At 45.7% G+C, this 27,164-nt stretch overlaps 1 protein-coding gene across 1 annotated transcript in view; it reads left to right on the forward strand.

The window, feature by feature from the left end:
- Positions 1–27,164, forward strand: part of Fas1 (fasciclin 1 Fas1 domain-containing) — a 69,803-nt gene that overhangs the window by 17,982 nt on the left and 24,657 nt on the right. The window contains exons 2-7 of the mRNA XM_050179533.3: positions 5,379–5,523; positions 19,027–19,121; positions 20,509–20,690; positions 21,388–21,517; positions 22,045–22,195; positions 24,523–24,706. Coding sequence (XP_050035490.1) covers positions 5,379–5,523; positions 19,027–19,121; positions 20,509–20,690; positions 21,388–21,517; positions 22,045–22,195; positions 24,523–24,706 — 887 coding nt within the window. The remainder of the gene's footprint in view (positions 1–5,378; positions 5,524–19,026; positions 19,122–20,508; positions 20,691–21,387; positions 21,518–22,044; positions 22,196–24,522; positions 24,707–27,164) is intronic.

Here is a 27,164-nt window from a genome sequence, read left to right on the forward strand (position 1 = left end):
TGACGCCGCGTGTGTCCCGTTGGTCGGGCCTCGTGGTCGAGCGCCGGCATGCTTGCCCCGTTGGGCGGCCGGTGTGCCGGATTGCCTCAACTGGCGCGGCCTCGCCAGAACGAAGCGGACGCGCTCGTGGGGCCAAGGACGCCTCATCGACCCGGGTTCCACTCTTTCTCTGGCTCGCATCGGAGGTGCTCGCGCCGGGTCCTTTTCTTGGAGAAGGGCACGCGGCCAGAGCAGTGTGGACCGCCGATGCCGGCAGTAGGCCACGCCAGTTTGGCGCAGAGCGTCGGAGAAGGGAACGGACGCTTGCTGTCCCTCCAGGGAGAGACAATGTGCGCGTATGCCGTGGCTGCGTTTCAATACTGCGGCTCGAAATCTGAGAATGCCAGCGCGTTACGATTTCGGCGGGCGCAGTGTCAGTAGGCTGGCTGTCTTCGAATGTGTTCCGGAGCCCCGTCCAGGAGTGTGTATCGGGAAGCATGTTTCAAGTTGCGCGACGTACAGGAACTTTTTTTCTCGCAGTGAGGTCATTACGCAAGCACTTTGAATATGTGACGGCGGTGGCGCCTTGTGATTCCGGGATGCACAATTCAGATATGTTGGAAGAATTCCAAGCAAATAAACCCGGGATGAAGTGAACCACCCATTCAGGTTGACACTTGCAAACAAATATGCAGATTTATAACAGAGAGATAAAGATGACATAGAGGCAATGAATGAAACCGTAACTAGGCTGGCTTCAGAAGCAACAATTGAAGTGGAAGGTAAGGCACCAAGGAAACCACTAGGTAAGCTCTCCCAAGTAACAAAGGACCTAATAAAGAAACGACAAAGAATGAAAATGTCCAACTCAAGAGATAGGATATAATTCGCGAAATTGTCAACACTGATCAACAAGGAGAAAATAAGGGTTGTTCGAAATAGTAACATAACAAAGACTGAGGAAGCAGTAAAATATGGCCGCAGCCTGAAATTAGTCAGAAGGGAACTTGTCATCGGACAAACCAAGATGTATGCACTGAAAGATAAGCAGGGTAATGTCATCAGCAATCCCGCAGATATAGTAAAAGCAGCGGAAGAATTCTATACTGACCTGTACAGTCCCCAAAGCGGCCAGGATACTACCATTCGAAGTTGTAATGAACAGGTTACAGAGGCTCCTTCTATAACTAGGGATGAAGTTAGAAGGACCTTGCAAGACATGAAGAGGGGAAAAGTGGCAGGAGAAGATGGACTACCAGTCGATTTAATAAAAAATGGAGCAGATATAATACTTGAAAAACTAGCGGCCTTTTATACGAACTGTCTATCGATTTCAAGGGTCCCAGAGAACCGGAAGAATGCAAAATTATACTAATCCACAGAAAGGGGGACGTTAACGAATTGAAAAATTGTAGGCTCGTTAGTTTACTTCCAGTATTATATAAAATATTCACCAAGATAACCTCCAATAGAATAAGGACAACACTGGACTTTAGTCAACCAAGAGAACAGGCAGTTTTCAGGGAGGGACGCTCTACAATGGATCGTCCATGTCATTAATCAGGTAATCGAGAAATCCGCGGAGTACAATCAGCCTTTCTATGTGGCTTTTATAGATTACGAAAATGCATTTGATTCTGTAGAGGTACCAGCAGTCATAGAGGCATTACGTAATCAAGGAGTACAGGACACTTACGTAAATATCTTGGAAAGTATCTACAGAAATTCCACAGCTACGTTAATTCTTCCCAAGAAAAGTAGGAAGATACCTATAAAGATAGGGGTCAGACAAGGGGACACAATTTTCCCAATGCTATTCAATGCGTGCTTGGAAGAAGTATTCAAGCTATTAAACTGGCAAGGCGTAGGAGTAAGGATCAACGGCAAATATCTCAACAAGCTTCGATTTGCAGATGACACTGTCCTGTTCAGCAACAGTGGGGACGAGTTACAACAAATGATTGAAGACCTTAACAGAGAGAGTATGAGAGTGGGGTTGAAGATTAATATGCAGAAGACAAAGACAACGATGAATAGCTGGGCAAGAGAAGAAAAGTTCAGAATCGCCAGTCAGCCTCTAGAGTCTGTGAAGGAGCACGTTTATCTAGGTCAATTACTCACAGGGGACCCTGAACATGAGAAGGAAACTTACAGAAGAAAGAAATGGGTTGGAGCGCATTCGGCAGACATAGTCAGATCCTGAGTGGAAGCTTACGATTATCATTAAAAAGAAAGATGTACAATCAGTGCGTCCTATTGGTGCTGACATATAGGACAGAAATTCGGAGACTGACAAAGAAGCCCGAAAACAAGTTGAGGACCGCGCAAAGAGCGTTGGAACGAAGATTCTTAGGCGTAACTTTAAGAGACAGGCAGAGCGTTGTAGATCAGAGAGTGAACAGGGATAGCCGGTATTCTAATTGACATTAAGAGAAAGAAATGGAACTGGCATGCAATGCGTACGTTAGATAACCGGTGGACCATTAGGGTTACAGAATGAGTGCCAAGCGAAGGGAAGCGTGGTCGAGGACGGCAGATGACTAGGTCGGGTGATGAAAATAAGGAATGCGCATGCGCTAGGTGGAATCGGTTGACGCAGGATAAGGGTAATTGGCGATTGCAGGGAGATGCTTTTGTACTGCAGTGGACTGAAAATAGGCTGATGATGATGATAATGTTCAGGTGACACACGAGCGCGAGACTGCTACGGCGCGGTGTGCCAGTTATCACTTTACTTCATTCTCTCTCTCTCTCTCTCTCTCTCTTTTGCACGCACGCACGCATGCACAAACACGCGCACGGACGCACGCACGCGCACACACACAACACACGCGCATACACGCACGCGCAAAACTTACCTCGAAGGAACAGAGATCTGTCGCGCAATCGTTGGTGTTATCGCTATACAACGTATGTTATAAACATGCAGTTTTTTTCATCTGATACGAGTGCTGTGAACCTTACAACACTGTTGCCTGAAAAGTCCAACAAACCGATAATGGGAAACGTGGTCTGCAAAGCTTTGAGTGTTGCACGCAGTTATCATTTACAGAATAAAGGAGCTGTATTAAACCAAGTACCAGTCATTCGGACATTAAGACAAATAAAATATTTTCTTATTATAAACATTTGAGAGGGAAGGGGAGCGAGTTTAACAGTGCGTATGCGTAGCATGTTCCAGGGAAAAAATATTGATTGTGAACGCAGTGGGCTACCAGAGAAGTAATAATGGAATAAATTTTACCGCCCGGGTTTCCTCAACGTGCGCATGAAGCATGGTGCACAAGTGTTCTTGCGTTCCCCCTCCTTCAGAATGCTGCATTTACCGCGAGATATCAAACTCGCGACTTCGTGCTCATTAGAAGAACGTTATAGGCCCTGAGAAACCGCGGATGGCCCATGTTGCGTTTCCTCAACCTCCCTCCCCCTTTCCCTCATCTACTAAGTTACATTAAACTCAGTCCAAGAATAGCCTGCCTGCCAATTCTATTGCGATACCTACTTGAACGTTGTTGCTCTTCGTGTCAGTTGGTGGTTCGTACTTTGACAGTGCAGCGACGAGAAAGCAGATTTCCTGTGCACAGTATTTGATTTGCCCTGCTTTGCGTGAACTATAGTTCGCACCACTTCAGTGCCCTGAACCTGCACGTGCCCTACACTGCCGACAACTGCGTGGAGTTCTGCAAGCTTGTCCTGTACTAAGCTGTGTGAAACAAATGCCGAAGTCCATGCAGTGTCGAAGTGAATGGTTAAATGAAGCGCCTCCTCACTAGTTCATCGAGTGGACGTTATAAGTTCGTCGAGAACGTTTCGCGCATGCACCAACACCACAGACTGCGTTGAAAAGAGCCAGTCCTCCGTTCCCCCTCCCATGCGTTTAGAGCACGTGCATTTTTAGCGTGATAGACTGCTACACTGTTACTACTGTGGTAGCCGCGACAGACGTCATATCGCTGCCGTCACATCAGGCGGCGGCTGATGTCAGCAGAAGCTCCGCTCCGCGGTTCTCGCATTAAGCCCGCTGTAGCTCTGGTCTGGCTTGACGACTGTGAACGATAGTGACGCGGAAGACCGGCTTCAGACCACTGCGCAGTAATGCGACGAACAAGAGAGCTATCAGTGCTGTAGCTGCACGTATACTTATGTCTTTGAGACGGACAACAAACGACAGCGCCCACCTTCGTGCCGCTGGTGTAAATGTCTTTTTGAACAGGCACGGATACGACCTGCCCTCCTGCAGAGCAGCTCGATTCTCGCGTCCAGCTCAGCGCATTTCGTGTTCCTTCTTGCATGACGCTCTTAATCGCCCTACGCGAATTCCTCTAATCGCGTGCGAGTCTCTGCGCCGTGCCTCACAATTGTCCCGTTCCTCACAATTTATCGCGTTCTTCCTCTGCGTTGATTCGGCGCGTCACGCCACTTGTGCTGGTTCGCGACGTCAGGCATCACGTCGGGCGTGTGCTCTTACTACGTCTCGGGATTTCTCAGAAGAGTGTCCATAATTGCGTCTGATTGTTGAGTGACGCCCCTCTCACCGTCTGTTTTAATGCACTGAGCGAAGTTATACACCGCACTCAACGCGCATCGATGACTGCGTTGTCGCTTTCAGTTGCAACAAAATTCAGCAGAGGTTAGCTGATCGAGCCTCAAGCGGCGCCTTTTCAAACAGCCTCAAGAAGAGGCGCCAACCCTATCGAAGTCAATGGATAACTCTCAATGCTCCATGAGCCAAGGTACATTGAACGAGGCACATAGACAGCTGCAACGTGTCTTCCAAGTTCTGTGAAACTCGACGACCTTTCGTACTTCGCGATTCAGATTTGAAATGTTCGAGCATTATCGAAAGCTATAGTCGCTACAAAAATAAAAATAACTATTTTCGCTAGAAAAATAAAAAATGAGAACGGTGCTTTGAGTATGAACGTGCGCTTGTAAGGGGCGCATAATAAATAGTTTCTTTGTAGTAGTGACGTAATACGAGTTTCCTAACGAGAATTGAGTGAAAGCGTCCAGAATTGCTGTGCTAGATAGATTACGCTAGAAGTTTCATTGAAAATCAAACAGCATAATTTCAATTTAGCTTACTCATATGAACCAGCTAAATGTCCTGTAATGCCTCCAACTTGAGCTAACAGCATCTATAAGTTATAGCCTCACCGTGTTACATGCGAACATTTGCACATAAATGTGTCTTCTCGTCTATCCACTATTTCAATATCTCAGAGTATTCAATGATGAAGTCGATGTTGCAGTCCTGTCTTTGATGTGGCCGTATTACGCTTTTTGAGCCAATCAAGGTGTACCGGTTACAGTCCAATCACGCTAAAAACACGCTAGATGTTGTGGAATCCATGCAATAGTATTCTTATTTGCCCTCTCTTTGCTTTGCGCATGTGCAGTTTTACCAGCTGGCCGAGCGGGTAAAGCTGTTCGTGGCATACAGCGAAAGCACAGACATCACGTGCTTCGCGCCCACCAATGACGCCATCGACAGCTTCCGCGAGAGGTTCCCCAACAAGCCTATCGAGGTCACCTACCATGTCGGTAAGTCAGTGCAATCAGCGCGCATGCGTGGACAGCCACGTGAGAACACGCTCAGCCCCAATGACGCCGAGTCCGTCGCTGCGTCGTCGCTAAGGTTGGGCGCCCAGCAATGTTGAACATTTGCAGCCTCGGCAGTAGACAGAAACTGTACCTCTCAACATCTCTTGGATCGGTGGCCGCATTCCATGACAATTTATTTTACCTTTGACCTCCCACCTAGAGTAGAACCGGAACTTACCCCGGGATACCGTTTCAAAAACAAACGTTTATTTCTCCTCCTCCTCCTCCTGTCCTTCTTCATTGGCTCGCACGAAGCCATGACCCCGCTATTACCAAGATTTAAAAAATCTGAGGTCATGCATGCCTTAAACAAAGCCTCATTATGAGGCAAAGTCATAAATTTTGCCATCGTGAAGTTGTTTAGTACGCACCCTGTGCACGGTACACGGACGTTCTTGCATTCCGCCTCCATCGGAATGCGGCCGGTACCGAAGTCGTGACTGCTTATCGCCGAAGTGAGGAACTCGATGAGACAGTCGCATTAGAATTTAGAAGAACATGCATCCGGAGCGAAATGTGGTTAGAAGAAAGGCCAGGGGGGCTTGCCTGCTGAGACTCATTATGCTTCTTTTAACGAGGAGAGGAAGGTGTTTACCATAGTTGTCGTGGACAATGAGGGCTGTGTCCTTAACGCTGCTACCGTTCGGACTGATAGGCCAGAGGTCGCGGAGCAAGCGGCTATTGCGCTCGCCCTGGTTGACCGGCGCAGGCCTTTTGTATATAGCGATTCAAAGTCGGCCGTTAGGGCCTTTGAGAAGGGCTCGGTGGCTAAGGTTGCTTTTAAAATTATGCAGACATGTGAGATTTCTCAACACTACTTATGTTGGTTCCCTGCTCACCTCAGGATGATTGAGGGAGCCCCTCCGAATCTCAATGAGTCCGCTCATAAGGCAGCGCGAGATCTTACCCTCCGCTCTGCCCCGCGCCACGGCGTGGCGGTACTCCCCGAGAACAGAGACTCCCCTTCCACACACAATGAAATCACGAAGTATTACCTTCTTAATCGCAGGGTTTACGGTTTGCCGCATCCTAAACTAAACAGGGCTCAGGCACTTACATTACGCTTACTACAGACTGGTACTTATTCTTGCACACGGAGACTGAACATGTTTTATCCGGAGACGTATACAGAGCCTTATTGCCAAGATTGTGGTATTTTAGCCACGCTCGAACACATGCTCTGGTCTTGCGAAAGAATTGAAGACTCGGCGATCAAGGATGCGTCCAGGTGGGAGGCTGCACTTCGCAGCCCGGACCTGGATGAACAATTCTGGGCTGTCCAGCAGGCTCACGATGTGGCCGTGAGGCTTGGCCTTCCGGTCCCGACGTGGGAGCGGCCCGCTTAGTGGTTAATTATCACTACTTGCAGGGCCAAATAAAGTTTTCCATCCATCCATCCATCTTCATGATCCAGTGACCCCCTTCTAAGCGGTCCCTGTTTAGTACAGCGCGCCATTGCGCATAGCAGATGAGTCTCGCCGGTTCTTGTTGAGTCAATTCGAGAACATCTACTACCACTCATCATGACGAATGTGCAATCGGATACGAAGAGCCTTTCTTGCGATAATGCGTTGCAACAAACGTAACCTTCCCATGTGGGGTGTTGCGTGTTGGAAGTATCAGGTCGCACAACGCAAGCAAAAGGTCACGAACACGACGCCTGAAAAACGGAATACAAGTTGCGCATTGAGTAATGTTAGTCCTTAGCTGCTGCGTTTGTTCATCTTGACATCCCATTCATCGGGCTCGGATTACCACTTACTCACTGACAGCTTTCTGTGGCAATGAAGGGAAAGCTACACGGACGGAGCTTCCCGGCAACTCTTAACTTCACCAAGTAACTATAAATTCAAACAGCGCTAAACGACAGGACCAGAATGAGGAGGAGACAAACACGTGTTTGTCTCCTCCTCATTCTGGTCCTGTCGTTTAGCGCTGTTTGAATTTATAGTTACCATGCAACACCAACTCGCCCAATCCGCTGCCCTTCTGCAGTTCACCAAGTAGTCCGGCACACTATTGCAGCGCTTTCTTTGCTAGCTCCCTACTACGACGGTTTCGCATTTACCAAAACGGGAAAGAGAAAAATAACACGAACCTATAACACAGGGTGTTGTATTTTGTCTCAGATTTAAAGATAAGTGCTGTGTTATATGCAAAATGCTAATGTTTTTTTTTTTTTTTTTTCAATTTCCAGCTTATGCTAACGCGAATTAGATTGCAAGTGCGTTTTCAGTACCGCTGTGAAGCATGGGCTTCGCCTCCGTATAGCTCTGCCTTCATTGTCGCGGAAAGTTGCCCACAAGTATAGTGAGAATTCCACTATGCGCAATTCGTTGCAGTAATGATGCGAATCAGGATGTCGTCATAAGACATCTGCTTCGATATTTACGTTTAATTTTTATCCTACGGTGTGAGCAGTAGCTCGAAATGCAGGTAATTAGCGAGTGAGCGAATAAGGCAAGAGCTTCTACAATCACGATCGCTATCTGTTAGCTCTTAAGTATTCTTACAATTGGGCAGCAGCTAAGTTTAAATGGCGTACTATTTAGCAGTAAGCATTAGTCCCGCTTTATTCACTCCATTAGAACTACTAATGACGAGAGCAGATAGTTGAGCTAATGAGACATTTGCAACGGCAAAATGTTGCACATGTTTACCTGTGGTACACGCGCAGTGACGGGGATCCAGCGACCACCACAACAAACTTCCGTCTAGTTTGAGAAATTTCAGAAAGAAAAAGAAGAACACGGACGGAAAACGCGCGGTTTTCGTGCACTCGCCCACAGGCATCCAGGAAATACCAAGCCTCGCCGCGAGCGGGAACGCATACCGAGGGCGCCTTTTGTCGTCGGAAGCGCCGTCACCGAGGTGCCTGCCACCCGGCACCGTTTTCCGCGTCACAGCCGGGGCATTCGCCCCGCCGCGGGAAAGCAACGTGCCGGAGCTTTTAACAGCACTCCCGCGCAAGCTTTGACGCTCTACGTGTTGAATTCGGTGCAGTGGTGTAGATGCTGGTGCCTCGGCCTGACTCCCGCTGCGGCATGCGGCATCACTGAGAATGCCGTTGCACGCACGCTTCGTGCAGTCTTCGCACTTGATACAATACCGTAACCCGACGCCACGTCGTCGTGGCTAAGTGCCCCCCCCCCCCCCGGGTTCAGGACCTGAATTTACAAAGCCGCTCGCATACACAAGAATGGTTCCAAGAAAAAAACTTCGGGGTCAGTCTTGATGGTAACAGCTGACGGGATTCCACGCCCTAAAGCTGCACCTGGGCCATGACAAGGGCTGCGGTGAGAGGTTCGGGGGGACTTTCGACAACGCGGGGTTCTTTAACGAGTGATAAGTGACAGGCACTGGAATGCGAACTGAGCCTGCAACTTCGTGCCACCGCCGCGTGTCAGTCGTGATGGGGGAGCAATGTTAGTGAAGGTGCCAACCAGTGACAAATAACCGCTGCGATTCAAAACTGTTGAACCCGATCCTGCAACATATTAGTGCTATAACATATTAACGGGGTAATAATATGGAGACGCGTTTAAATGTGTTAATCTCCACAAATCACTTCATAATTATCGTGTGTGTCATTGAGTGTCACTAAACTTCCTCTTGACTGTTGCAGCTTTCTTTAACAACGTATGAAAACTTCGCGGCGGAGTTACAGAAAGAGACATGCTTTAATGGTGTACTGGATATCTGTGACTGGCCATACGCCCAGCGCAAGTGTGATGCCTAAAATGACACAATCATGCATAATACACACATGCGCAGCTTACACTAGTAGTATCGTAACAAACACACATGGTAACAAGGACATAAAACGTCTCGTTCGGGCCAGTGTCCCACCACAGTAGAAAAGCAATGTTTAGAACTACTCTGGGCTATCAAAAGTTCTTGTTTACGTATATTGATATGGCCCACACTTTATTGTACAAACGGACCATCAGCAACTAGAAATCATAAATTGTGTAAAGCATAAATAACACAGTGAGCAAATTAACAATTACTATGACTTGAGTGACGGATGGCAAAGAACGAGGGGGGGGGGGGGGGGATTAGTCGAAAGCAAATGTTTCCGTGTCTCACGCGACTGCTTCCTCAGAACGAAAAGGCCACTATAGCACCTTCTGTGGGTTTGCCCTGGCGGGACACATATATTTGCTTATGTATAGACCTGCGACTTCAGCATGCAGGCTCAAGCAAACTATCGCGGTATGCAACAGAGATTCGTATCTGACACGGGGTCGCGCCCATGTATAAAACATTAGTTCCATTTTTGGCACTGTGGGCTTCAACCCGGCCGTTTTCGAATTAAAAAGTATGCGTTAGCATTGTGCCACTTGCTCATCTCCACGCAGCCCGGTGTCATAATCAATTTTTACCAGGGAAAGGCGGGCTAGTTGGTGGTCGATATTGGAAGGCATCGTGTAACCGTGCAACCGACAACGGACGAGGAAAGAACCATTGAACCATTATGAACCGTGACCAGACGTACTCAGGCGGCGGCTTCGTATGGCACCGCCGTGCGGGCCACACTTTGAAAGCGATCTGCGATGCCGACAAGTGTGTTGACTGCTGACAGCTTCCCGCACTGTGTTCTCGCCGTTTGCTTAGCGTTGAAGAGAGACGCGCGGTCCCGTATCTTGAAAGCGACGTGCGAAAGTGGCAGAGTGAGGTGTGTGCTGAGAGCGCTGTGTTCTCGCCGCTTCGTTCGCGTTGAAGCGAGAGGCAGCGCAAAGGTGAATTCGCTCGCTGCTGCGGGCGCTATCTCGAAAGCGGTCGTCTTACGGGACTGACGGAGGGACGGTTTTCTGGTTGGATGAGCTTAGAAATGCTTACGTCTTAAAAGAACACTATAGTCACAAGAGCCACTGGACTCCGTGACAACTTTGTTGTTGCAGCGTGGCGAGCGTACCTACGCACTCGCCGTATGCAGTGCTGCGCGAAAATGCTGAGAGAGAGTGCAGACAACGCCATGCGACGTGTTCGTGTGCGCGATTGATTGCGTTATTGTCCTAGCCGGAGTGCCCCCACGCGCCGCGCCTCACGGAGTGCCTGCGGGCAAAGCGGCCGACAGCCGTGGGACGAGCGGCTTCCGCATACAACGACGGACACACCCGAAAGTTTGCTCCTTGTTGTGGGAACATGGAACCATTAAAACTGTAAACGCTTCTCACACGCCGTTTACTTTACGAAAGGAGAACGTGAGCGTGACAGCTGCGAGAAAGGCATAAGACGCACATCCTCGCCACTTGCCACTGTAAGCATTAAAATTGGTAAAATCCCACGGACACGACAGTGAGTTGAAGGCAAAACGGGGAAGGGGGGGGGGGGGGGGGGGGTACCGCACATTTTCTTTTTTTCTTTAATGATCCCTTCGACACACGCGTTTTGTGGAATATATGCGCACTTTATTAATGATGACTGTACTTTGGACTCGGCGCTCAACAGCAGCAAATTTGGAAGAGAAACGATTGAAAAAAGCAAGTTTCTAGACCACAGCAACTTTCTGCAAGTTCCCAAAGCAGCGATTTCAGCTGCTTTGGGAACTTGTCTGTGTAAACTTGCTCGCAGTAAGTACCCACTGGCGTGCTCACCCCATCAAGAGACTTCCAACGATGGGGCCGGAGACCGACTAGCAATACCTTTACGCGAGCAATATTTTTCGTAAATATTTATTCGACACTCGTAAAATCATAAAACTAGCCCTATTTTGCAAACTTCACGAAAAAACCGAGAGAGTTGGCAGGTATGAAGATAGTAAGCTTTTGTGCGCACTTACGATCCGACAATATTGTGATTAGCCTTTCGTTTGTTTTTCTTTTTTGTTTCCATTTTTTTATGATGATGCTTGCGCAACGACAGTGAGAAGGGGAAAATAACCCGCTGTAACAAATGTTAGCAAACGAAGCCGTTATAACGGGAGCGCACTGTACCTTGTCGACGACACAGAATCGCGCGCGGGAGCTTCTCTGGCGCCTGACCATCCGAAGGAATAAAAGAACGAAACACTTTGTGAACGACACTGTTTTCAAGATATTTTTTTCTTCTCTTTGCATTAAAAACTCCAAGTGGGGAAAATTAACGCGGACCGAGACCTCAACCAGGGCGTGCCTCATAATCAGATTGTGATTTTGACTCGCAACCCCCTAGAAATTATATTTTAAACATTGCTCGAACACTCTTCAACAGTCCACAATATGCGAAACAGTGATTAAGGGAAAGAAATAGCGTTGTTCAAAATTGTAATGATAAAGAAGACGCACGCATCCTCCGGACCAGCGATCATCATCATCATCATTAGTTCGTTTCGTAAAAAGAAGTGCCCCGGCGAGTCCGCCAGCTCCCTTGGCTGATTTTTTTTTTTTTTTTCATAAGCACAGTATTCTAGAGCAGTGTTACAGTTATTTTTTGTCTGCATCGTCGTTTCATCTGTGCTGACAGGTGAAACGCATGGTTGCAGTTTGGCGTTCTGGCAGATATCAGAGTCAAAATAATTTCAGCAAAGATGCTTATCAATAATTTATTTTCACAAAGCACTAAGGAGAACATGTTTGCCTCAACCAAACCTGAACTGAAAAAAAAATTGTAGCGTTGGCACTCTACAATACAGCACAGAGATGCCTGTCTCCTCTAATCGCATACTCAACAAAGCGTCATCAATTACAAAAGAGCAGCAGCTACGTTCGCAAAGGTGGGATAACTCAGGTGCTGTGCAGGAACCGACGGTGCTTTGTAGGACAAGTGATTTTCAGCGTGCGTATGCGATATTTTTGGTTGTTGGTCCACCTGAAGTTTCTTGTACAGTCGAAAAAAAGTTGGAGTCTCCTAGCTTTATGTGCTATTTTTCACATATAATCTTACTCTGGCGACTGTATCCGGCATTCTGTATTTAAATAAATAGAACATTGGTGTACATTAAATGTTTTGCTAGCTGTCAAAAGTATTAATTGGCGTAACACCATAAAAAATAAAACGATAGAACTTGCAAGACATAACTGTATTAATTCTGACACTATGATTGTAAGCATTGTCCAACGTTTGTACCTGAAGTCCAGTACATTGTAACAAAGTAATCAGGTTTAATATATTTCTTGTTGTTCACCACGTGATAGTATATCAGCTGTCACAAGCAGTCCTGAGACGCGAGGCATACTACAAATATTGTAATTCCCAATAGAGATGTGTCACCATACCACCTGTGGTAATGAAAATCCTAATAATTGTTTGTTTACGCAGTCCAAGGCTAAACAAGCAACGCGGGCGTAAAATATGAGCACTGTTTTTAGTTACCACATATCTGTATACCAATTCATTACAGTTTAATAAAAATGAAGAGTAATTTTGTGCCAGTGTCAAAACTTTTCAGGCAAACAAAGAGACCTGAAAACACGAATAAACTTTTCGCGATGAATAAATTAGGTGAAGGTGGGAAAGGGTATACTTAAGCAATTCTCATAACCCAATTTATAGAACGGGTTGGGAGTTGACTGAGATAGGCCTTCGTACTGCTGTGGACACAGCCGGGCTCTAAATTATGATGACGATCAAGATGACTGCGTAACCCCTTCATTTTGTCGTAAATATGCATTATTTTTATTATAGTGAAGTTGCTTTTGCCGCCGACAATAAACGCGAGATGTAACGGCACCAATTTACAGATTCCAAAACTGCGATATTTCCCAGCACAAAAAAAGAAGAAGAAGAAGAAGAAATGGAAGAAAGAAAGAAACACTAGAACGACAGTGACAGGTGGATGACCATGCTAAGCTGTTTAGCACGCGACAGACATGCTGCATGAAATTTTGAATAAAGGTAGAAACATATTTATTGTCCCGATCACTGGTCATCGTGACGCTAGTACGCACAGACATTCTCTCATCACCTGTGTTATTAATGAGTCCGCCACGTAAGACAATAACTAGCTCGTACCCCCTAACACAATGGTTCATACCACCGTAAATAAAGAAAAAAATTTGACGCGGCCTCCCTATTACGACGACAGAAGAGAAATGAAATTCTACGCTGGAATGACGAGCAGCAACGGAGCCAGCCGTGGAAGACGACGACAATGCCCGAGCCATTGCTGCTGCTGCTGATGATGAATATATATATATATATATATATATATATATATATATATATATGTAATGAGAAAATAGAACAGCGGTGGCGGGACCAACCTATCGAGCAGGCGGGGGTATAGCAAGCGCACTTCTTCCTTCTTAGCCTTCCTGCCTCTTCATTTGCACTGTCCCCACTACTGCAGGTGACAATATTGCTGTTGTTGTTGATGATGATGATGATTTCCTCTTACCAATGAGTGGCTCGTACCCCCTTAAGCAATGAGCGGCAACGGAGCAAGCTGTGGAAGAAGACGACGACGACGACGACGAACGCGTGAGCAGTGGTACGAGCTCGTTCGCGCGGTTGCGGGTTGTTCGCGTACCCGACACAATACAGAAACTCCTGCCCATGGTGCGGAGAAATACCAACTCTTTACCACATAACATGGGAATGTAAGCATAACTACACATTCCATAAACATAAAAACCCGAGTGCGGAGCAATGGGAGGGCCTGCTCACCAGCAGCGAGCTCAGCGCCCAAAGGGCAATGGTGCAGCACGCGTGCGAAGTGGCCAGGCTCAGTGGAGCCCTGGAATAGGGGCACACCCGTGCTGAAGAGCCAGGCAGCAAGCGCAAGACGGCTCACCGCTAAACCCCTTGATAGCATCAATAAAGTTTTTCTCTCTCTCTCTCTCTCGCGGACGACGGAAATGCCTTAGCCACATACAGCTTCGCTGTAAAATATCACAAGCGGTAAGCACTGCAGTATCTTTCGTGTTGACCAAACTTTACCATAGAATTGCAGACGCGAATAATTGTAGATTAAAACTACCTCATTTCTAAGATTTTGTGTGCTAGAAAGATTGACCAATATTAAAGCAATTAGGAAATTCGAGTTCACGCGAAAGGCTCTTGTCATATACCTCTACGTAAATGACACTGAATATTTTACCTGTCTTTAATTGGTTTGACCTCGAATGAGGAGTTGGGCAGGAAGTGCTAGAGCATTTGCAAAACTACGTTATGAACAGTGCGAACATTATTACCAAGATTTTTTTGTGTAACGATTTCAATCTCCCGGCTATTGATTGGTCTACGTTTTCAGCTGGTAATAGTGATTACGCTAATAATGAAGAACTCATTGACATTGCGTTTCGCTTTGATTTAAACTAGCTGGTCAAAGATTACACGCGCATTCAAGGTACCAGTATGTCTGTTCTGGATCTTGTCTTTGCTTGTAGCAACATCCTCGATGAAAATCAATGCGATGTCATTGATGGTATTTCAGATCATAAATCTGTCTTAATTTAATTCAGCTCCATTACATAAAGTCAACTATTGTAACTCGCTTGTCAGTTTTTCATGCTGCCGATGATGTTAGTATTATTGATAGATTTAAGCTATCATTTAGTGACCTTCAAAATAGTGCTACTAACGATTCTGATTATGTAAATTCTATGTAGTTAAAGTTGAAGAACACTGTACATGCTTGTATTCATCGCTTCGTGCCATTTAAGCTTAGCAAAGCTAATGAATCTAATCCTCGGAGAACAACGAATGTTATTCATTTAAAAAGAAAAGTTAACCACCTAAAAAAAAAGAAAGAATGCAAAACTCAAAGACTACGCGATCAAATCAAGCTCTTGTCCTCGAAACTAAAAAAAAATGATGAATTTTATTGAGAACGGAACACTTTTTATAATGTTCACCTATGTAGGCTAATAAAGGAATTACCTACTAAGTTTGAGAGATTCATATCGCCAAGAACCTCTTGTGCTGATACCGTGATAAACAATCGCTTAACGTCTGACGAAACAGAAGTCTCAGATGCATTCAACGATCGTTCCAAATTGGTTTTCACATGCGATAACTCATGCGCACCTCATTTCGCTGAATTTGAAATCCTGCCTCCCATTGATGATCTGGAAATCGCTGAACCAGGTGTGTTTAACCTTTTGTAGAACTTAGACAAGAGAAAATCCCATGGACCAGATGAAATACCCAATGCCTTTTTAAAGAGGTATACTGAGCGGTCGTCTAAATTTCTCACAGTTATCTTCAATGCATCCTTGTCGTCAGGTGCGTTGCCGGACGACTGTAAACGTCCAAATTAAAGCCGCTATTTAAAAATGGAAACAAACAACTGATTACAAATTATCGGCCCGTAGCCCTAACCTGTTCCTGCTGTGAGTTACTGGAGCACACGATTTTATGAACACATTATTGTATTTTTTGATACTCATTGTATTATTTCACCAGCTCAGCATGGTTGGGTTCCTCAACCATGACTCAACTTGTTGAAGCAATTCATGATTTTGCCTCAGCTATAAATGACCGAAGTCAAAGAGAAGAAGTGTTCTTGGACTTAGCCATAGCTTTTGATAAGATTTCCCACTCGAAACTACAAAGTCAACTTCGTAGCATACTAAAAAATAATCTGCTTTGTAACTGGCTTCAAGCATACCTGACGTCTCGGCGCCAATATGTCGTTTACGGAGAACTTCCATCGAAATTTCTACCGGTTGTATCAGGGGTACACCAGGGTTCCGTACTGGGACCGTTAGTTTTTATACTTTATATAAATGACGTTGTTGATAGTTATAACGGAGAAACTCCGGTTGTATGCTGATGATTGTGTACTGTATTCTGCTATAAATTCACATGATGATCAAGTTAAACTGAATATTAAACTCAATTGTGTGTTGAAGTTATGTTATACGTGGCAGATGTTTGTGAACTACGCTAAAAGTGTTGTTCTAACTATTACAAATAAGAAGCGTCCATTGATTTTTTGGCTATTCAGCTGATAGTAACCAACTTTGTCGAGTTTCTGAATTCAAATATGTGCGTCGTCACATAACTCACCGTCTGCGTTGGGACTGTCGCATTAACTACATTGCTAATAATACCATAACAAAATTACATTATTTGAAGCGATGTCTTCGCAGTTACTATAAGGATGTTAAACTTTTAACGTGGAAATCTCTTGTTTTACCTCTTCTTTAATATGGCAATATAATATGGAATAAATTTACTTCTGTTAATATCAATAAATTAGAACGAATGCAAAAGGAAGCAGTCAGGTTCGTCTTCAATCAGTATGGCATTACGTCTATTACTGAATTAAGGGAAAGAGCAGGTTGGAGGGCATTATCAGACCGAAATAAGAGAGCGGGCTTGCGTTTCTTAAAAGCACTTCTTGTTGGGCTAGTTGGTAGCTGTTCATTATAAAATATGAAGACGCCAAGTAAACAGCGCCCTGTCCCGTTCTCTTCTCTTGCGTGTGTCCGTTTATTTGGCGTCTTCATATTTTTGCGTTTCTTGTTTAAAGTTGCTAAAGGCAAATTAAAAATCAACGCTCATCAATACGTCACACATTCTCTTGGTTACGCTACGGGACGCAGAAATCATTTTACTTTGCTTCCTTTTCAAACAGAAAAAAATGTTTTTAAATACTCCTTTTTTCATCGCTCGCTGGTCGAGTGGAACAACCTTGGTAGTTAGTGGGTTGAAGTGGACTACGTAGATCAATTTCAGGCGTTCATTGAACAGAGTATGTGAAGTCTGTTCCGTGCCATTTCTTGTTTTTAATGATTTGTACTACCATAATTGTGTTTACTAATTATGTACAGGGTTATTGTCAAGTTTTGTTTTCTTTATTCGTTTACTGTTTCACTATATTGATGTGTACTGATGTCAATCCCACCCTACGACGGCCCCTGCCTGGGCTTGGAGTATTTTAAATAAATAAATAAATAAATAAATAAATAAATAAATAAATCAATAAATAAATAAATAGTGCTTGACTGCATAGTTATGTAGACCAGTTGGAAATGCGCCGATACCCGCCACGTTCACATCTTTGCACTCATTGCCTACCAGAATGTCATACGTGATGAACTGTTGAACATTCCAACACTGTAAGGCTGCAAGGCAGGCAGGCAGGCTTTGATCAAGCTGGTGCGTACATAAAGAAAATTTTTGACTCCGTGATGTCATCAGCAGGCCCAACCAAATTTTAGAACCTCGCGCCTTAGTGAACATACTATACGACGCCATGTACATCATCATCATCATCATCATCATCATCATCTTTTTATGTCCACTGCAGGACGAAGAGATCTCTCTGCGATCTCCAATTAGCTCTTCATTTATACTATTCGTTACATTAAATTTCTCGGTGTAGTTCATAAATTTTTGTTCAAGACAAATTCTCGTGACCAAAGATTTAGAACGATACTGGCAAATGCGATTCTTGCTTACGCTGTTTGGTTTGTGCGAACGAACCGCAGACATTACAAAGTTACACCCATTAAAGCTGCAAACTGTGCACACTCATAACGTCGTCAAATACAGTAAACCATTGCAAAACAAAATATCCATGCTTGCGAGAAGAAAAACTATGCATAAAAATCAACATAAGAAAGAACGTCCGAATTTAAATAAAGCCAGGAGCACAGAAGTACACTGCCTTTCCTGCCCTTAGTTTGTTTCTCGGTTACTTCGCGTTCCCATCAAGCTATAAAGACCAACGCAACGGTAATTCCGAAAGACCAGAGTCTTACCTCATTGATGAGACTGCAGAGTGATGTAAACTATGGCTGCAAGAACTCCGCAGCAGTTCCAGTCGCAATCGCGCGTCGGAATTACGAATAAATTCACGGGTGTTCACGAATATCACGGGTTTATTTGCCAATAAAATCCGGTGGCGTTGCAAACACGGGCCCCGCGAGACACGAATCGCGCGGTGCTTGCTATCGCGCGCATAGTTACTGCACAACAGCTTTCCGATAGAGCGACAAGCGTTCTATGAGAACGCGTATTTTCACTATAGAAGCCGAGCTGCACTTAACATTGCTTGGTGAACGGAAATATGTGGAGCTTCCATTTAGCTTTCTGTTTGGAACTAATCGTCATTTCTTGCGATTGTCTAACCATTTTTGTGAGCTGATCCCGACAACGGTTCAGTCTCACACAGCGGTAAAACCCACACGGTGGTACGGTACCGCCAGCACCGCTGCCGGTAGTACCGTGCGGTGGTAGCTTTCTCGTATTCTTCCCTGGTGACAGTTAGTGTTTTGAGACGCTGTCATTGAAACGCTGCGCCTCGGTTTGAGGACGAAGACGCTATCAGTCGAGACGCCGGGCCTCTAGTCGCCAGAGGCCATCACGTAGGAGTATCACGTGCTGCACAGGATTCCGAAATTATTCTTGTTGCGCTAGAAGTGCCGGTTGATATCCCAGTTGGGATCCCACGTACGTGTAAGGCACAGTGTCAGAAATAATCACCTCTCAAAGCAAGCTAAGCGCATTCTTGGATATAGAAACCCGAGCTGGTCCGTCAACATATTTTGTATCCCCCCTTTCTTTCAGTTTCGCTCAATTTGGCGGAGGACAACCTTCCTTCGTCGGTGCCAACAATTGCCAAAGGGTCACCGCAGCTCTACCTCACCAGGGCGCGGGACAGGGTAAGAGCTTGCACTTTGCCACGCGGGCACGCAAATGCAGATAAGAGCGGGCTTCATTTTCTCTTATCGTTGACCTGAATGCGCCTTGACCTGAATACTTCCCGTCAGACTGCGCGAGCGCTAGCAGCACGAAACCGTGTTTACGAGTTTCCACGCGGCCTTTCTGGCATAATTAATCGACAGCGTCAAAGAACCAATCTCGTAAAAGCACCGGCTAGTTTCTGACCAAACTTTGGTCACCAGTGGTGTTTCCCAGTTAGCCTTGCTTATGGTTGGGTTTAGGCGTAGCTGCTCGACCACTGGAGGTTTCGTGTAGCGCAGTCCGTGAATTAGTCAAAAGGTAAGCATAAACCTTCGGCCGCCTGAGCAATGTATAGCAACAAGGTACGCTTCGCCTCTGCTCCTCCGTGCGCACCGGGCCACTTCCAACAGGTGTATATTGACGTGTAATTCTCGCAGTGGGTCTATGTCGAATGGCTCGACGTATTTAGTGTCAGTAAACAGACGGTAAACAGATGGGGCTAATGAGACTGATCAATTAAAGCAAGTAATTTAGGGTAGCGACAAATCCGTCTAAGAGTTTGCAATATATATATATATATATATATATATACATATATATATATATATGGTCCTATTTTGGTCTTCTAGTCCAGCGTAGCACTCTCGTAATAAAACCTGCGATGAAAATTCGTTGCTACGCACTTAATTTTGCCATGTTCTTACTACGGCTCTATCTTAAACGCACATAAATGTGTATGACAATGGATTACGGAGGCTTCAGTCACAAGTTCTGTACAGAATGTATATACTTCTGCAACTTAACTTCTACCGCCGTTACTGCATACCGGAGGTGAACTACATCGCCAGGCAGGCGGTCATCGTCCCTCTTAGCCTTGCGGTGATCTCGCTCAAGACACACATCATAATCGCTACGAAGTTAATGCCCCTCGAATGTAGTATCCGGTGTGCTAATTTTCTGTCAACAAACTTATAGGAGAGTCGTTTTTTTTTTCATTTTTTGTACGCAGAGTGTTGAGTAGAGAGAAGGTAGGGTACTTTGCTGCATCACAGTGGTCCCACTGGTGTAGCGAACCTAATAGCGTTGAAAATATTTTATTTATTTATTTATTTATTTATTTATTTATTTATTTATTTATTTATTTATTTATTTATTTATGGTACCCTCAAGGCCCCAAGGTATTACAGAAGGGAGTGCGAAAACGGGAAGCATAACGATGAAATACGAAAAATAAACAATGCAGCATATTAATAATTCCTAATTATACAGTACTATGTAATATTTTGCCTAATGTTTGCAAGTGCGGCACATAACGTAAACAATGGGGATTTTGATTAGCACTTTCTCCGCTGTCGTGTCTCGCAGTTCTTCTTCGTTAACAACGCCAAGGTTACTCGGCGGAGGGAGCTCACGTTCGAGCAGTACAAGCAGAAGCTGTACGTGATTGACGACGTGCTCGAGGCGTTCATTCCGACCAGCGGTGTGACGCCGAACGCCTTCGAGTTCCTCAACCAGCCATCAATCTACAACATCAACCAGAGGCTCGTGTGAGTATTTTTAGCTTTTATTTTTACTTTCTCCTTGTGGGTGACGCTGTACTACGCATGCTGTGAGCTCACCAGCGCTAGTGTGAGCTTTCATGAGGCACCGTTGTTTGCGAAGTGTGTAGCGTATTTGAGACGGAGAAGCATCCCGATTATTAAAAGGAAGTGCCACATAGATTTTGCTCCAGCAGTAAATTCAACAGTAGCGAGAAAATTACGAATGGCATTGACGAAATGAGTAACATGTGGGCTCGACCTATAGCTAGATGAATAGAAAGAGAACATGTTTTTGCTTGATTAGTGACTAGTCTATGGGATAGCCGATTGTAATGTAGCGCACCATTCCATCTTTATCCCCCTTAATACGTAACGAAAGGAGGAGTGTGGGACATGCCCCACTAATGCAGAGAATAACGGCGATATCTATCAAGGCCTCCGCTCTCGAAACAACCAAGGACTACGGGGCGCATTCAGCAACAGTGTCCATTGCTTCTCTTAGAGTTGTCATCCTGGTCCGAGATCTTGCCGTACTCTGGTGGGAACGTTCAGCAGACCATTAATAGTGTGTATAAGTTGATCTAACGAGAAATTTCTGCTTGCACGTGTGGCTTAGAAAACAGCTTTCGGCGGCCGCGTCTTCGCAATCACGTGCTTGCGCAGCATTGTGGTAAGCACAACTTTGTCCCCGGGGTCTGCGCAGGTTCTTTCACTCACGCGTCCAGATGGCATACGAACAGAGCCTCTTCACAGAGGACGGCATGCACACGTTCTTTGTGCCTGTGGACGACGCGGACCCGGCCAAGCGCACCCGCGTCGAGATTGACAAATACGTGAGTCTTGCCCTCTGTTTACGTCATTTTCTTTGCTTGAGACGTAAGATCCACAATGTAGCAGAATGATACGCGCTACAGATTTGGAAAGGCTGAAAGGAACACTGTCGCAAACTCACTGTCAAAAAGACAGACTCAAAGCAGTTTCTCAGTCTTTGTTCTGTCGACTTCGTCTGTATTTGTTCCGTTTCAATTCTAACTGTGGGTTATTTTGTTTGCGTGTTTACCGTTACACGTCTGTTTGTTTTCTATATTACCACACTGTGAAGCAATTAGGCCAAGAAGATTGGTCTCTTGACTGTTTCACTGTCATCTTCTAAAAGCAATTAAAGAAAAAGGCAGGTGGCACTGCACTCAAGCGCTGCCTTCAGAAAAGTTGCTACATGAGCGCGTAGCGATTGCGTACTGGCATGGAAGTTTTCGTTCGAGAGGCCAACATTTCGAAAAAGCGCGGCTGATGCCGCACGTACTCGTCGCGGTTGGTTCGTGTTCCCCGTCGCAATGTTCTCGCCGATCGTTCTTACCAGGTGGTTCGCGGCCACGTGATCAAGAACCGCCGGCTCTTCACACGCACAATGGGCAATGAGACGTACGAGTCAGCCGCGTGGGAAGAGAACGCCGTCAAGGTCGAGCTGTCACTCGCCAACCAGTCGGATTCGGCCGGTGCCGAGTACACGTGTGAGTTCGTTCTCCCTTCCCCGCTCACCCCCATTACGTAAGACTGGTAGCGAAAGGCAAGAACGACTTACATGTTGTCGCAGTCACTGCCTAACGCGAAATATGATGGTTTGATGATTGTATTTGATGATTGAATTTGATGATTGAATTTGATGATTGTATACTTGATATTGTTCAATATTGTTTACCCTGGCCGAATCGCATTGTGAAAAAAAAAAATTTTTTTTGGACCCAAACTAGCCTAGGACTATGGGTATACCCAGTGTGTACAAGCTTTGTTGCAAATGAAATAAAGTCAGACAATCGATAGATCGATCGATCGATGATGGCGACACGTATTCCACACTTCCTTATCGAAACAAACTCAGTCATCGCATAAAATGTGTGGTAATAGTATATACTTTGGAAACAAAATGCGCATAGGAGGATTTTTGAAAACGCTGTTTAAGTTGTAGTACATTTTTTAGGGATATATTTCGACAAGCTCTAAACAAGTTTGTCCGGGCACCAGGAAGTTAGTTGGTTAGTTGGTGCTTGCTACCTTATGGATGTAATGAACTTGGCTTAACATGGCGGGTTAGTTTGTTAGAATTCATGATAGAATGTGTAAGCGCTACTGAACGAGGACGTATACATACAGAAAAGAAGAGACACACAGATACGGCGCTACTTTCAACTATAGAGTTATTTTCGCACGCATAAATAAGTATATACTGAACGAGCGGAAACAAGAGACAAAAAAGAACATTCAGTGGTGCATATCGAAGAACCGCACACGTTTCCAAGGCATGAACAAAATATACACTGCAATATTTACAGCGATAAACCGAGAAATTGCATCTCTTTTTCTGAACACTGAATGCTTGCTTACGCACTTTTCTTCTAAATTCACAATTTCATCGGGCCCGCGGCGCGGCACAGGGGCATGGCCTCTCTGTCCCGACGTGGGAGCGGCCCGCTGCGCACTAATCGCGCGCACCGACGGACCTCAAGAAAGTTATTCATCCATCCATCATCCATGGGCTTCCACAATTTCTCTTGTCATCCTACTTCAAGCCTTATACAAAATAGAAGTACTTTCAAACATGGGATTGCAGCCGCAATTTCGGCAATCAATGCCCAAATGGCCCGGAATTACTGTATTGTAGTAAAATCAAATTAAAGTTTGGGATTTTACGTGCCATAATCACGATGAGATTATGAGGCACGCCGTAGTGGGGGGCTCCGGAAATTTGGACCACCTGGGGTTCTTTCACGTGCACCTATATCTAAGTACACGGGTGTTCGCGCATTTTGCCCCCATCGAAATTATTTGGCCGCCATGGCCGGGATTCGATCCCTTGATCGCGTGCTTAGCAGCCCAATACTGTAGTCACTAGGCAACCACGGAGGGTGTGTAGTCACTGATGTTTATTTAGTCCGTGATTGGTGCATCTGCCTGTTTGACCGACATACGTTTTTCGCGCGAAAGCAGAATGGCATAGACAACGTTATGAGTGCAGGTTACGAAATATTTGCGATGTCGAGTAGAACCTGCGTTCGTCGTGTTATTCTCTGAATTAACCTGTTTGCACAACTTCTGTAGACTCACAGGGTCATAAAAAAAAGAAACTTTCGGGCTATTATGTTAAGATTATGCGAAATACAATGAATGTACGGCACTACAGCAACTTTCTTTGCTCTAGCAGTGCTACTGCTTCCCCTTGACGCATTTATATACTTCCTGTTCAAGCGCTCCGCGACCGAGGTGAGTAGACGCAACCGGTAACCAGATTCTGTCAGGCGCTTGGCTTGATCCCTGAAACTGGTTTCCACCTTGGGTTACGTGACTTTGTGAGAGAATTATTGAACCAAGATATTACTAAGCGCGCTTGACGAGATTTAGATGAGCGGAAGGAAATGGTATAGGACTGGCTTATTGCCTCTCGGATGGTAACTGCAGCAGACCTTTTGAGGTGAAAAGTACAATTGTACTTTTCTCGGTTTAATTCCTCGGTTTATCGTTGTAACTATTGCAGTGTATGCTTTGATCATGACTTAGACACGTGTGCGGTTCTTCGATATGCACCACTGAATGTACTTTCTTTGTCTCTTTTGTTTACCTTCGATCGCTACGTATTTATCGGTTCGTGCGAAAATAAATGCATAGTTGAAAGTAGCGCCGTCTATGTGTGTCTCTTTCTTTCTACGTCCTCGTTCCGTCGCGCTTACACATTCTATCATGGCATAATGCAGTGCAAGGCACTGTAGCCAAGCGCCTGTTTGGGATCTTTCCTGAGGTGCTTGTTGGTCCGCATAATGAAGTGGTTGCCCCGTTCTGGCCGAAGTGTTTGCGCAGAGCAACACCATGTCGACCGAGCCGCAGCGCCAGAAGGGTGTGGTCTTGTCGAAGATCGTCAAGCCAAACATCCCTGTCAAGAATGGCGTCGTCCACTTGATCGAGAAGCCGCTCATGGTCGTCGACACCTCCATCAAGGACTTCTTCCACCGGGAGCGGCACGGACGCCTCGAGTGAGTTTTCACCTTTTGGGTGGGGGATACAGGACACCGTCGGCTACTGTATATTTCGGTACATTGTATTCACAGTTTACACAGTTGCGCAATGTGGTTACGAAGCAAATCTGCTCTTCCAGTTTCATTTTTTCGACAGACTACGTTATGGCAGAGTCAAAGTGGCGAGATAGCCCCGTCTAGGTGAAACACGTTCCGCATTTAATAATGTAATCCCGTTGATCCGACGGTGTGTGCTTTGTTCCGTTTCCATACACATGCCGCCGCCAAGTTGGACCACGAAGCCTGGAACCTAAAGGATGCGTCTGCTGCCGCGATGCGCGAATACTGTGTTACTCATAATTATTTCCGAATACTCCTGATAACAAGGTGAGGCAATGCCATATAAAACAGGCGCTTTAAAAAAATTCTCCAGTTTAGTCTGCACATCGGGAAATGGTATCGCACAACGTGTCTACCACCAGACAAGAGATTAACGAATGGCTGCAGGAGCCAGGTCGCGTGATTAGAGTAATTAAAAAGGTGTAATCAATGTGACGTGTGACAAAATGTTTGGCCACATCTGACATAAACTTTAAACTTGCTCTCGAGCAGTCAAATGCATGCCGAAATTGTTTTCTACCGAGTCGTGCAATTGAGGATACCCAGAGAAGTGACTTTAACGCTCTGCTGCTAAACACGAAATTCCGGGTGGAATTCCGGTCCTCGGCGGTCGCATACGGATGGGGGCGGAATGTAAAACGCTCATGCTTTGGGGGAACGTTAATCAAGTCCAGATGACTGGCATTTACCGGAGCTCGCCATTAAGGCGCCTTGGTCTCATGGCCCACGAGTTCTTTCGAGATGTTAAACCCCGCCATTTAATTTTTGATCCTACTGTCGAGCCAAATGTCGCTTACTGGTTTCGCGATGGCGGCGTTCTCGTCTCAACGGAACGGCGATCCGAAAACGCACACGCGCACGTACGTAGCTCAGTGAAATGGCGGTGATCGATGTTAGCCGATGATCCGAAGTCTTCATCCAACTTTTGTTCAACTTTCGTACTGTGTTTTAATAATCCTGAGGCACACACGCGCCTGACTGCCCCTTAGATGCCTGCGCGATCGCCCACTTCACCGCCGCGAGAGTGGGCGGCAGGCGCGTGTTCCGCCTGATGTCCTCGCTCCGCCGCATTGAGCGAACGGTAGCGCACTCCTCATATCAAGCAAGCGACGGTCGAGATAAAGGGATAAGTGCGTCCGATATAAAATACCTCACTTGCACTCCCTCGCAATGCAAATATATTTTTTTCGTGCACACGTGCTCGAAACGTAATGATAATAGCCTCGAAGTGTCTATAGCTACGTCGAACGAACGTGCGAACAATCCGATTTGTCGGTCTAAAGGTACGGCGCAATGGCGCATCCGTAGGGAAAACGCCCTTCCATAACCGCATTGCGCGAAGATTCACACTACCTTAGGAATACAGTGCGTAAATTACGTGCAGAGCTGATTATCATACACGCATACCTTGCCGTCATAATGTGTGTGAGCTGGAATCCGGCGCTAACAGTGGTACGTGCCGTAGCGCACTTCGACGGCACTCTGTGCTAGCGCGGCGAAGGGCTCGCTATTCTAATGAAAAATCCGTTTACAAGTTTCTCTAGGGGTTGAATGTGTTATAGGTAATATGTTAGAGCAGAATGTGCGTAAAGTCACGGGCCTTCAACATGCCAAAATTGTCAAAAACAAAGTGGCAGAGACCCGAACGTTTTCAAGCAATGGTTACAATTACCACAGTCCTTCCATGGAAGGACTCTGCTATTATAGTGATGGAGAAGGAGCATTTCAAGCTTATGCGGCGCAGCCGCAAGATTTGATGGAGCTGTTCAATGCATGCGTATGCTTACCCGATTTTTAATTCTTTTGTGTAGCATGTACTATTCTTGAATTTCTGTTTGTGCTGTTTCCATGTATGGTTTCCCATATATTAAAGAAAAAAATATGCGGTGGCGCTAAGGTAAAGTCTTACTTACCCCCTGTGGCCCAAGGTTTCATTCTCCGGCAAAACGTTCTTTTCTTTCTAAGTTAAATTTTATTTCTTTTTCTCTGTCTTCATTTTCAGCAATGTCTCTGACATGGCCAAAGTATTTTCGCCTATAGATCTGATAACGTCAAATGACAGCAAGCAGCACGTCCTCACTGCGGCGCGGCATCCCGATCTAATGCACCGTCGGGTCATACGTATAAGTGGGATCGTTGCTTTGTTTCTACAATACGTTTCTTCCGGTGCTTTTACATGTGCCGTGTAGCGCATGTAAGGACGGCGCAATAAACTTACCTAACCGCGTTACCCGACGGTCCGATGAGTGCGGCAGTCCGTCAGCAGTGATGACGCACTGTTTCGTCTGGTCCCGCCTTGTCCAGTGCGATTGACGAAAAGGTTTTCGCCACGCCAGGCAAACGGCCGCAGAAAAGA

This window comes from Dermacentor andersoni, chromosome 5 (assembly GCF_023375885.2).
Source record: "Dermacentor andersoni chromosome 5, qqDerAnde1_hic_scaffold, whole genome shotgun sequence".
Taxonomy (NCBI): domain Eukaryota; kingdom Metazoa; phylum Arthropoda; class Arachnida; order Ixodida; family Ixodidae; genus Dermacentor; species Dermacentor andersoni.